General features: G+C 49.0%; 1 protein-coding gene across 4 annotated transcripts in view; it reads left to right on the forward strand.

The window, feature by feature from the left end:
- Positions 1-10,531, forward strand: part of Anxa11 (annexin A11) — a 50,761-nt gene extending 40,230 nt beyond the window's left edge. For all 4 annotated transcript variants that reach the window (XM_020165754.2, XM_020165755.2, XM_020165752.2 and 1 more), the window contains 8 exons: positions 1,422-1,512; positions 1,894-1,973; positions 2,097-2,153; positions 3,671-3,764; positions 7,030-7,125; positions 8,212-8,270; positions 8,471-8,593; positions 9,748-10,531. In XM_020165754.2, coding sequence (XP_020021343.2) covers positions 1,422-1,512; positions 1,894-1,973; positions 2,097-2,153; positions 3,671-3,764; positions 7,030-7,125; positions 8,212-8,270; positions 8,471-8,593; positions 9,748-9,807 — 660 coding nt within the window. In that variant the 3' untranslated portion in view covers positions 9,808-10,531. The remainder of the gene's footprint in view (positions 1-1,421; positions 1,513-1,893; positions 1,974-2,096; positions 2,154-3,670; positions 3,765-7,029; positions 7,126-8,211; positions 8,271-8,470; positions 8,594-9,747) is intronic.
- Positions 10,532-12,485: the final 1,954 nt, after the last annotated feature.

Here is a 12,485-nt window from a genome sequence, read left to right on the forward strand (position 1 = left end):
TCTCTGCTTCTGAGCATCCACTTTGCTCTCTGGTGTGCTTCTGTGCCTACTCTGTGTTTGCTCCCAAAGGATGTCTGTGTCCCCTGTGTCAGAGATCCATTTACAGAAGAGCCTGAATTCTATAAAAGGCAAATTCTGGGACCCAGTGTGAACTCACTGTTGCCCCAGTTTTGTCAGTTTTGACCATGGAGTGGGACCTGTCTGGTCCACAGTCACATGGCAGCTCTTTGTGTCCTGTAGGTGGGGGGCAGGAGCACCCATAGAAAGGGGGGTCTCTGTGAATCAAACAGGTACTCTGAAGGAGCTACATGCTCAGACTTGATAGGCACAGACTTTATCCACCTCCACAAAATGGCAGAGAATTCAGTGTGTGGCCCAGAGTCAAGAGAGGACTCATTGAAACACATCTGCCTGTTTTAGTCCATGGAGCTCTGGAAGCAACAGGGAGGGTGATGGCCTGGGCTGGGAATGGCCCCCGGGCTTCTGCCCAGTGCACATCTCTGCTTCATGAGATGGTGGTGGTAGAGAGTGGAAGCAGCACAGGTGTGGCCCCGCTTTGCTGACTAGCTGTGCGTTTGTGAGCCTGCATGGAGACAGTGGGTGCTCTTTCAGGACATTCAGAGAGTACTGGACAAGGTGTTAACTTGTTTGCCCTTTATAAACTCCGAGTAATCTGACAGAGCAAATAGATAGAGGTAATCTTGAAAACAGCTGACACGTTGTCATGTTTCCTGTCTGACTGGCACTGTTAAAATTCTCTGAGAATTGAGTGTTAATTCACTCAATTCTCATGACTTCTGAGGGGGTAGGTGATGGATCACTCTCATTTTGTAGACAAAGAACCTAAGGCACAGAGAGGTTAAGTAACACAACCAGTAAGCTGCAGAGCCAACATTCAAACTGATATAAAAGCTGAGCTGCTGACCCAGTCCTCTGCCTTCCTGCTGTCCCTGGCATGGTCATTCCTTTTGTCCCATCTGTTGCTGTCTTTTCCTAGGTATCGGCAGATACCCTATGGCCCACTCAGGACTGTAGCTTTCCTACATGTCCATTCTGCTTGCTCTTCTTTTAACCCATTTTTTCCACTTTTTTGTCATCTCACTCACGGGCTGACCTTGAAAGAAAACAGACCTGAATCCACATCTCACCCTGACCCTGCACAGTGTGGCTGGGCAGTTACTTCACCTCTGATTGTTTCCTGGTCAGTGGGATGCCCCCTCACACTATTCCTCCTCATCACCGTGCTGTCTATATCTGCTGCTTGCCTGGGGCTGGGATTGGGGAGTATTGACTCAACAAGGCTCAGAGTTGGGCATTGGGGGTGTCTGTGTTGTGGGCCTCTGTGGCCTCGGCTGTGCTTTCTGGGCATAGGTAAGGGCATTGTCACTAGTGTGAGGTTTGTGTTTTCTCCGCCATTACAGGGGGCTGGCACTGATGAAGCCTGCCTGATTGAGATTCTTGCTTCCCGCAACAACGAGCATATTCAGGAACTGAGCAGAGCCTACAAAGCAGGTCCGTCAGCTCCCAAGGCCTCTGTCTTCTGCAGATGGCTCTGCTCCCTAGGCCTTAGCCCTACATTCTCCCAGGGCCTCTTTCTCCTCCCTGGCCTTCTTATCACCCCATTTCCTGACACTCCCAACACATTGGGCTTTGAACCAAAGTCCAGCCTTGCCTGCCGTTTACACACAGGACAGGTGACTGTGGTAAGGGAGGGCTAGGGAAAACCTCGAGTGGAGTTTGGGCCAAGGCTGACCAGAGGCCAGGTCAGTCTGGAGGTCACAGGCTTGTATGACCCTGGAGGGTTGTATGAACCACCTGATCTTTAAACCCAGGACCCCAGGTGCTTGCCCTGCCTTCACCTACTGCTGACTGTATTCTGTATCTCCTTTTCAGAGTTCAAAAAGACCCTGGAGGAGGCTATTCGAAGTGACACATCAGGGCACTTCCAGCGGCTCCTCATCTCTCTCTCTCAGGTACTTTCCCCATGACAGAAAGTGAGAGAGGATTGGAGCAGTGAGGAAAGGAGACAGAAGTGGGAAGGGACGGGGCTGTCCCTCCATGGAGTAGACTTCACCTTCCACCCTGCTTCATTTCAGGGAAACCGGGATGAAAGCACAAATGTGGACATGTCCCTTGCCCAGAGAGATGCTCAGGTAAGAATGGGGGCCTGACCAGGCGCTCTTCCTGGGCTTCCTGAACCAGGACTGTTCCCTGCTTTCTTGCTTCATAGGGAGGTGCTATAGGATGGAAAATAATGGATACAGTGGGTTCAGGTACTGCAACTTTCAGACATGCTCTTCCATTTGTCTACTGTTTGAGCAGGCCACCAGACCGTTCCCCCTGTAAGAGGGAACATAGGAGAGAATCAATAAATACTGCAACAGTTGATGGACCACAGCTATGGGTATGGGACTCCACGGAACTTGGCACTTTCCCTGTGTTTGGATGCATATGCCATTGTTCAGAGGGCAGAATTGTTACTTGCCTTTAAGCTTTTGAGTTTGTAAGCTTAGAAATCAGCTGTCACCATAGTTGTGCACCTTAGAATTCTGCCCTTGTTCCCTTGTGAGTTAAAGACAAAAGGATAAAAGCCCAAGCATCTGAACTCTCCTCTAAGGACGCTTGCATTGCACTGGTGAATTCAGACTGTGGTGTCCTGGCTTAGTGCCTGGCTACTTGGTGGAGTAGAGCTCACCAGACTTCTAAGCCCTACATTGAAGGCCAAGGTTTTGAACTCTCCTCTTCTGCTCCTGAGCAGCCTTACCTGGACCTGTGGGATCTCTGAGCCCTTGGGTGTCTGCTCTTGGGTACTGGTGCCTTTAGATCCAGGGACTGCTGCCTGTGGCTTTGAGGTACTTTAGAAACTTTCTGGAGCAAGTTGTAAATGGGCAAATATTTTGGACTCAAACCTTAAAAAGTTTAACAGGCACATGCAAATTCTGCCACTTTGCAAACATAATGTTACATGTAAAGAAACATGGAGAAGTTCCACACCCATAACTGAACTATCAGTGTTGTGGTATTTATTGGGAAACTGCTTTTCAAGATTAGGAAATTTCTTGCAGAGATCTGGAAACCAGTCTTCTGATTCGTGGGTCTGGCAGCTGTGTTTTGCACTCGTATGTTGCAGTATTCAAATGCTGCTGAGAAGAGCCTTCCCTGAGTGGGTGGCTGTGACCCACTCAGCCTTGCCACTGACCTGTTCCCTCAGTTGGATATAGGTTGGTTTCTATCCAGTTGGTCCCCTTGGGCTTTCAAGTTTGCAACCCCAAATCAAATCCAACTTTTGCATTTTAGAGATGAGACTGAGACTCAGAGGCCTGCCTGGAGTCATGTTACAAGTTTCTGCAGAGCTAGGACTTGAGCCTAGCCCTCCCCTCTGTCTGTGCAGTTCTGCTCTCTTAGTCAGGTTAAGGCTGTTCTTTGTATGCTTTGACCTAGTCAGCCTTGGTTGTCCTGGTCTTAGTCCCCCAACCTCACTTGGAATCTTCTGTGCAGCGCAGGGAGGGAATGGAATACAGCAAGGCTCAGCAAACTTAGTTCCCATTGCTAGTGTGCTACCCCATTTCTTCACCTCTGGTCCTGTAAGGCCAGACCCTGCCCAGTGTTCCTAGGTGACTTGGGCCTGGGGTGAGACCCATGGTACATGTGTGTCCTTCTCCCTGTGCAGGAGCTATATGCAGCTGGGGAAAACCGCCTGGGAACAGATGAGTCCAAGTTCAATGCAATTCTTTGCTCACGGAGCCGGGCCCACTTGGTGGCAGGTAAGGCAGCCTTGGGCCCCCAGGGATGAGCAGGATGAGGGCAGATGGAACACTGGGGAGACAACCCTGGCAGAACGCTTGGCTGGTGTTCTCTGTGTGGGACAATCCCTTTGTCCTAAGAGCCCCCTGGTGGTGAGTTAAAAGATACCATCCCAGGGTGTCCCCAGTTCCATCAAGCTTTGATTCTAGAGAGAATCAAAGAGAGAGAGAGAGAGTAAAGGAAGCAGCAAGGGAATGGGCTTATTGAATGGGCTCAGTGCCATTTTGTTGGATCTCTGTGGGCTGGAATGTGCAGTAGTAGAGTTGGGAGAGCCCAGAGCTAGAAACCGGGATAGAGAATGATGGAGTAGAGCTCGGGGCAAAGGTCTGGGGCAGTCCTCAGTGGTGTAATGCCATTTGACTGAAAAACCTGAAGGCCCTGTGTAGGGGGCTTCTGGTATGGCTGAGAAACAGTGAAAGGGCTCTGTGTGACGAGAGCAGGTGGTATGAGGTCAGGTGGTAGAGGGCCCTGTTAACAATGCTTGGAGTTCAGTGTTAATACTGAGTAAGACCAGAAGCTATAGGAAGGCTCTGAATGGAGGAGATTTTCAAGTTCATTAGAGAACAGAGTGTATTTTTTCCCATGGGGCCTGTGGTCCAAATACTGCCCAGCTTTCTTAGATAACCTGGCCCAGGTCATATTGAGAGCAGGTTGAAGGGGTCCATAGCAGAGCAGGGGAACCAGTTAGGAGCCTGCCACAATGGCCACAATGATCCCTGGAAGAAATGGGTGGCCTAGACTAGGAGTTGGGGCAGGTGTTGAGAAGGAGTCAGAATCCAGCCTGCTTGTTGTTGAGCTGACAACAACATGCATGAGAGCATGGGAGAAAGAGGACGGTTTTTCTCTGCTGAGTGAGTGGAAGATAGAATGAGCCTCCACTGAGCCTGGGAGCTGTGGATGGAGCAGGCATCAGGAGGAATGGACCCTGGAATTGAATTCTGGAGCTATTGGCATGGAGAAGCTGGGAAGGCAGTTGGGTCCTATGAGCTGGGGGGGTCAGGAGAGGTTTGGGTTAGAGATGGAAGTTTGAGAGTGGTCTTCAGTGTTTGAGGCTGAGTCTGGGAGCGGTTCCTTTGGTGGGGGACTGGAGAGGGACCAGTGATGTGAGGACAGAGCCCTGGGCTCTTGCAGAAGTCTTAAGAAGGAACAGCTGGTGAAGTGGGAAAGGCAGCTGGAGGCCAGCCATGTCAGAAGGCCCTGTGGGTAGGCAGGTGAGGATTGAGCATAGAGGAGAGTGGAGGGGCTGTTCGTACCCTAAGGCTCCTGACACAGCGTTTGACCTGTGGGTGTGTGTTCTTCCATCTCTGGAGAAGCAGGCCCGGCTTGGTCGGGGAAGTTGGATATAAATGGGGCTGAGCTTAGGTTTGATTCTAGGTTCCTTAGCCCCAGGACACATTTTTAACCTCACTATAATATAGTGGAGTGCAGGTAAACAGTTTCATCTTCGGCTTTACTAATTTTGATGAATATAAAGTACCTAAGTAGCACGTCAGGCCCATGGTTTCACAAGTTAGGGAGAAAAGAGCAGCACATTTGAAGAAAATACTAAATGAAACAGATATAGATACAGCAGAAACCATGGCTTTGATATGCAGATGACGATAGTTTGGGAATTGGCTGATAGAAAATGAGGCTGGGGAAGGAGAGATTTGCATCCAAGGTCAACATTAGACTCAGGCTCTGGGTTTGCAGGGCGTCCCACCTCTTTAGGAACCAGCAGGCCCTTCCCTGGGGCTCAGCTGCTTCTGGGTTATACACGGGTCTCGGGGGTGTGGGTGGAGGAGCAAAATGCAATGCTGACTGTACTAGCTGGCCTTGGCTCACAGTCAGGTTCGGCAAGACGAGACTGCTGCACTGAGTAACAGGAGGGATGGTGTGGACTAGAAGTGTGGGGGATTTGAGGAGGGGAACATTTGTGCTGGTGTGGAGTGGGTTAAGGTGTGATTTGAGTGAGCAGATCAGTGAGGGATGTCTTGGTAAGGGGACCACTTGATCAAGGAGCATTAGGACTGTGACAGGGAGACTGTCCATCTGTTGAGCTGACCAGGTATATCAATGGAGCGATCCAGAAGAGAGTGAGTAAGGCAAGACTCCTCACACATGTGTGTCCTCTCAGTTGGCTCTGCTGCCTTAACAAAATACTAAGGCAGACTGAATAGCTTGAACACATATGTAGTTTGCTACAGTTCTGGAGACTGGGAGTCTAAGGTGCTAGCAGGGTTGGTTCTACTGAGGGAAGCCTCTCCTCCTGGCTGTGGGCAGCCTCCTTGTCACTGTGTCCTCATGTAGTCTTTTCCTGCACAGATGCTCCTCAACTTATGATAGGGTTGCATCCTGATAAACCCATCACAAGTTGAAAGTGTCTCAAGTCAAAAATGCATTTAAAGCTGGGCATAGTACACACGCTATAGTTCTAGCTACTGAGACTGGAGGATCAGTTGAGCCCAGGAGTTGGGGACCAGCCCACTTTTGGGGCGGGTGGGAGAAGTAAGGAAATACATGTAATAATCTAACTTACTGAAAATCATTCATAATTTGATAAGACCAGCCTGTCTAGCTGGATGCTGATGGCTCATGCCTGTAATCCTGGCAACTTGAGAGGCTGAGATCAGGAGGATTGAGGTTTTGAGACCAGTCCAGGAAAATAGTTTGAGAGAACTCATCTCCAAAATAATCAGAGCAAAATGGACTGGAGATGTGACTCAAGCGGTAGAGCACCTGCTTAGTGAGTGTGGAGCCCTGAGTTCAAACCCCAGTCGTAGATAGATAGATAGATTGATCAATCAATCATTCAACCAAACCTGTCTGATAAATATATTCAGAACAGTTAGATTAGTCTACAGTGGGGCTAAGTCATCCGACACAGAGCCTAGTGTATAACAGTGTTGAATGTCTCACATAATTTAGTGATTACTGAAAGTGAAAAAACAGAATGGTTGTCTGCGTATGCTGTGTAAATCTGAAAATTGTAAGCAGAACCATCATAAGTCGGGAACTGTCTTTGTATATCCACAGCCCTGATCTTCCTGTGTCCTCATCTCTTCTTGGAAGGGCATCAGTTAGACAGGCTTAGGGCCCAACCTAACAGCCTTGTTTTAATATAGCAACCCCTTAAAGGCTTGACCTCCAAATACAGTTATATTCTGAGGTACTTGGGATTTCAACATGTGAATTTTAGGGGAATGCAGTTCAGTCTGTGACCTTTCCCTTCTGTCTTCCCACTAGTTTTCAACGAGTATCAGAGGATGACAGGTCGAGACATCGAGAATAGCATATGCCGGGAGATGTCCGGAGACCTGGAGCGGGGCATGCTGGCTGTGGGTAGGTGTCGGCTTGCCTTGCTTGGTCACCTGCCTCCTTGAGACCATGTATCTTGCAAATTGTCATGGTGTCCTCTGGCTGAGAGAGTAAGGCAACCACAGGATCCAGAGTGTCCGAATGGTGGAAAGTCATGCTGCTTCCCAATCACTGCGTCATTGAATGCCACCTGTCTTGGACGGAGGTGTCTTGTTTATATTTGCAGCGCTGCTCTGGGGAACGTTGCTGCAGTATGGGCATTAGTGGGAGAGCATTCATCTGCTCTCCTGTTGGAAGGTGACTCATGTCCTGCCAAGATTCCTCTAAAAATACATCCCTGCAGGCAGTTGTCAGATGTTTGTGATAGAAACATGTGGAAAGGTTTTTACTTGCAACAGCAAAACAGGCCCATTCCAGGGAAAGCTGGCTGAGCTCCCAGGATGGAGGTGTTCCTCTTGCAGTGCTGTGCCCTCTAAAGTGGGGCCTGCTGGGCTACAGGCACCTGCCCCATACAGAGTGGGTTCCTCACTCTGCAGCCCTGGGCACCTCCCTTTGCATCTGGGAAAATCAGTTTGCCTGTTTCTTTCACTGTGTTTTCTTGGAGCTTGGTGGATGAAACAGATAGTACATTAGTACATCCCATTTCCATGCATGTTCTCTTCCTCCCGCCCTCCCCTCACCACACACACACACACAATCACACACTGGGTGCTGTGGTCTGAGAACTCTAGACTGGCACGAAATCATCCTCATCTTCTCTTCCTCAGTGAGCATCACAGGGTCTCCAGTTGGTCCCTCCTGCCTGAGCAGCAATACAGTTTCCTTTTCCCCCCTCATAATTCTTTCCTGGATCATTAAACTGTGGCTCCTGTGGGTCTTGCTCCTTTTTACCACGGTAGTTGCTAGGAAAGAGGTTTGATTAGTACCAGGCTCTGCATGTTGGGACCATGATTATGGGCTGAGCCTAGAGGAGGAGGAGGAGGGGAGGAGAAAGATGTGTGCAGTGATGGATTTGATATCTGGGGCCTCCTAGGAGGACGCTGGTGTCTTCCATGCCCTCCTGGGCTGAATTTTCTGCAGACCTAGTTATGCTGTGTTTGTCTTTCCTAGTGAAATGCCTCAAGAATACCCCAGCCTTCTTTGCTGAAAGGCTCAACAAAGCCATGAGGGTATGTAACTCCTGGTGCAGAGGCCCAGGTCAGGGATGTCTTAGCCCCACCTGTGGCTGAGACCATGGGTTGAGTATGAAGGGATGGGGTGGGGGACACACCTCAGTCAAAAGGTCTGAGGACCTGGGTTGGAGGAGGGAGGGGGAAGAACAAGAGGGTGGGAAGTCTGGTGCTCATATTCTTGGGTGGACTGTCTGTAGGGAGCAGGAACTAAGGACCGGACCCTGATTCGCATCATGGTGTCTCGCAGTGAGATTGATCTCCTGGACATCAGAGCAGAATATAAACGGATGTATGGCAAATCGCTGTACCATGACATCACGGTATGGAATCCCTGGGGCTGACTGAGCTGCTCTTGGAGTCCCGCCTGTGTACTTGCTGGCTACTCCCCTATCCCTTCCCCTCCCCAGTTTTGGAGCAGCCATGTGTTTGGCCTCTGGGCACATGTGGGCATCTTGCTGAGGGACCACAGGCTTTGTAGTCTTCGACTTCCACTGTTCATCCAATTGCCCTCAAACAAACTGTTAACTTGTGAAGGTGGGGCAGACCTTGACCCTGCACTCCAATCCTTGAGGACCCCACTGCTCAGTAACTGCATAGGAGTGTCCATCTATGGCACAGAAAAACCTCATGCCTTCCCTGCTTTGGCCCTGACCTTCAGAGCCCTGGCTACTCTATGGATCTGTGATCTCTCAGCAGGAGCTCTTGTCCCACAGGCTCCGTGGAGGTTGGCTCTGGCCCTAGCTTCTTTCACTAGCTTTACAGTGAAGACCACATAGTAAGGTAGCTCGGAGTGAGGACCCTTGGGTGACACCCTAGAGGTCTGATGCTGCTTTTCTACTTGCTAACCCTATGTGTGATTGGGAGGTTTGAGAATGCTGCCCAAACAGGCCTGAACCTTGAAATTGAAGTCACCAGGACCAAGTTCTGATTTCAAACTCATTAGCACTTGGTGGTGTTGGGCTTATCTTTAAAAGAAGCTAATCTCTTGTTTCTATGCTATAAAAATGCTGCTGTGAAGAGCAGAGAGTTAGTCATTGCTGGCAGTGTCCTCTGTGCGCCAGGCTGTGATGTCTACAAAGAGCCACAGACATCGCCCTCCAAGGGCTTAGGGTGGTAGGAAATGATTAAAAGTTGGCTAAGCCTGACCTGGGCTCTTGGAAGGAGTGAGCTGGTGTTAGAGGGCTGATCCGTGGGAACTGGGAGGCCTGAATAACAAGTGTCCTCCATGGATGGTCATGACAGGTCATGTCCAGGGCAGGACAGTGATGCATTATGATAGAACCCCAGTTTGGTGCAAGTTAAATGCACTAGTAAAGAATAATATTGGTCAGTCCTGGGTCTCTAGGCTGATTTTAAAGCTTGTGGTTATTTATTTGACCTTATAACTGGAGTGAGCATGGCTTGAGACAGGAAAATCCAGGAGGCTGGAAATGGCCTTGCCTCCCTTAACTGATACCCTTGTTTCTGTGACTAGGGAGACACTTCAGGGGACTACCGGAAGATTCTGCTGAAGATCTGTGGTGGCAATGACTGAGCAGTGACAGTGGCTCACTTCTGCCCCCTGCCAGCAATGGCAATGCCAGAGAAAGGCCCAAAGAGTGTCTTGTCATTTTCTCACAATCCACACAATAGCCCGAGGTGCACCTTCTGTCTCTCTGTCCTCCCTCCCCTCCTGATCTGTGTGTCCTTCTTGATCTGTGTGTCATGCGAGTGCCTAGGTGGGCCTACAGCTCTCAGGATGCCTTCTCCTCCCTGTCCCTCACAGCCTCTTGCTGTTTTATGTAGATGTTTTATTTCCTCAAACGTGCGATCATTCCTCGTTGCTTGTGGCTGAGACTCTTAGCTTCATTTTAGTCATATAATTTTGTGTTTTTATTTGAAGGCGTATTTTCCATTTTTAACTTGTCTTTGCCAGACAGATGCACACAAGTCTGTTTACTACATGCACATTTCTAGTGAGAGCAGTGGGGTAGGTGGAGCACCCCATTCTCACATAGTATAAAAGGGAGGGTCTGTAAGGGTTGTTGTATCTGGTAAGAATGTGTCATGAGCTTTGTTTTTGCCAAACTTACTCCTTTTTAGAAAAAAAAAAAAAAAAGGCCAGGAAGTCATTTGTTCCATCTTCCACGCAAAACCACGAGAACAAAGCCTGTTCTCTGCCAATAACAGGGCTCCTTGCAATTTGGAATATGCCTTAAACCTGAATGTCTGTAGCCAAAAGCTGTTTCCAAATTAAAGTCAGCCAGCTTTTGAATGTTCTGGAAGTGTCTGTCTGGTGCCAGCTTGTTTTCTGCCTCATGATTCACAGGTTCCGACCTTATTAGCCAATGAAAATGTATAGAACTTGAAGTTGAAATTTATGCTGGTAAATCCTGAGCATAAGCTAATTTGCAGGGACTGGGTTATGAGGGTATGAGAAGGAGTCTTCTGAAATCCACATGGGGCCCTGGCACGGATGAGGCATAGGGATTCTGGTGGGGTGGAGGCACAGTCAAGTCCCCTGCCATGAGGTAGGAAGGATGTAGCTTGTCACCTAGGTCCTAGAAAAGGGTAGAAGACTGTGTACATGGTTCCTGGGGTGGCCTCTTGGAGGGAAGCGAGCGAGCAGGACAGGGACAACCCAGAGAGGGACACAGCCCAGTGCCTTCTCTCAGGGAACCTCTTGTCTGAAGGGTGCTCCTGGCTCTTACCCCTTGGGCACTTTGTCTCTTAGTAGTTAGTGTTAGGAGAGGGTAGTCTTAACAGGGACAGTTTTTAGAAATTGTCATGTCCATAGAGTGTGGCTTCTTGGCAAGAGGTCTCTATTCACTTCTTTCTGACCTCCCTCCTGTGTTAGAAAGCTTAGAAAGGAGAGGGAGAGTCCAGCAAGACTAAGGTCATTCAAGTCTGCTGGGTTCTGAGAGAAACCCCAAGTAGTAACCTCTGCAGAATACATCTGCTTGGGGACATTGCCTGATTCTTCACAGCCCTGAAATGGTAAGAGCAAGGATGACGTCGGGGCATGGAGCAGCCATGAACTGGTCACTAGCCTTGTCTGCCTGAACCTGCCATCTTGAGCCAAAGGCTAGTGTGAGCACTAGGGTTGGAGGGCAGGTCCTAGTCACCATGTCAGCCCTGTCTCAGTGTCCATGCCTTGAGCTTCTTCAGCTGGAGCTGTCTAGCCCAAGATGAGGCCCTGCCCCTGCTGGTCTTCCAAGAAGCCCTCCTCTAGGGCAGGTCCTTACCCACCAGTGCCAGTTGAGACCTGCCCACTAGTATAGACCACTGGGCATGGTACAGCATCTCTGAACTCAGATCCTGGAGGCTTTCTGAGATGTGATGGCTTAGAGCTAGTGTGTTCCAATGTGGCTGAATGGCCTATGACATTATTTTGCCCTGTGTCTACACCAGAGCTCTCAGCCTGGTGTCCAGAAGACTATATTGAACTTACAGATGCATTTACTTTGGTCCCCATAGTGTTTTTTAGAAATTTAAAGGTGGGCTTGGTGGTGTAGTGTATAATTCCAGCACCTGGGATGCTGAGGTAGGAGGATCATGAGTTTGAAAAAAAAAAAAAAAAAAAAACAAATTGAATTTGTTAGCAATATTTAAACATTGGGGATATTTTGTATTTTTAAAAATCAGGGCTGGAAATGTGGCTCAAGTGGTAAACTACCTGTCTTGCAAGCTTAAGGCCCTGAGTTCAAACCCCAGAACTGCCAAAAAAAAAAAAAGAAAAACTAGATTTCATAACAATCAAAACCTTTCATTTGGAGACATGGCTCAAGTGTTAGACAAGTGAGCACTTGTCTAACAAGTTCTGGGCCCTGAGTTCAATCCCTAGTGCCTAAAAAAGAAAAAAACCAAGAACAGGGCTTCTGTTCCTGCAAAGCTAGAGCCAGTTGCAACTGCCCTCTTCAAGTATGCATTCTCCATTTGCCACAGGCCCCACCACTCTCTATTGTACTCCTCCATGCCAATGTTACGTCTTGGTTCCTGTAGGCCTTTGAGTTTGAGACCCCTGGGCTACCTGTGTTCTCTCTGGTATTGGGTCTCCTTCCCTCTCTTTCTGGCTGCCCTCTTGGACATATCTGGGGAACCCAGCCCATGGTAAGTATGAGCTGGAAGATGTGTGAACTTTATCCATCCAGTGGCAAAGGGTACCTACTGCCTTCTAAGGTTACTTGGAGATTGTAGTCAATGTTGTTATTCTCAGAACAAAAGAGACAGGGA

This window comes from Castor canadensis, chromosome 7 (genome assembly GCF_047511655.1).
Source record: "Castor canadensis chromosome 7, mCasCan1.hap1v2, whole genome shotgun sequence".
Lineage (NCBI taxonomy): Eukaryota > Metazoa > Chordata > Mammalia > Rodentia > Castoridae > Castor > Castor canadensis.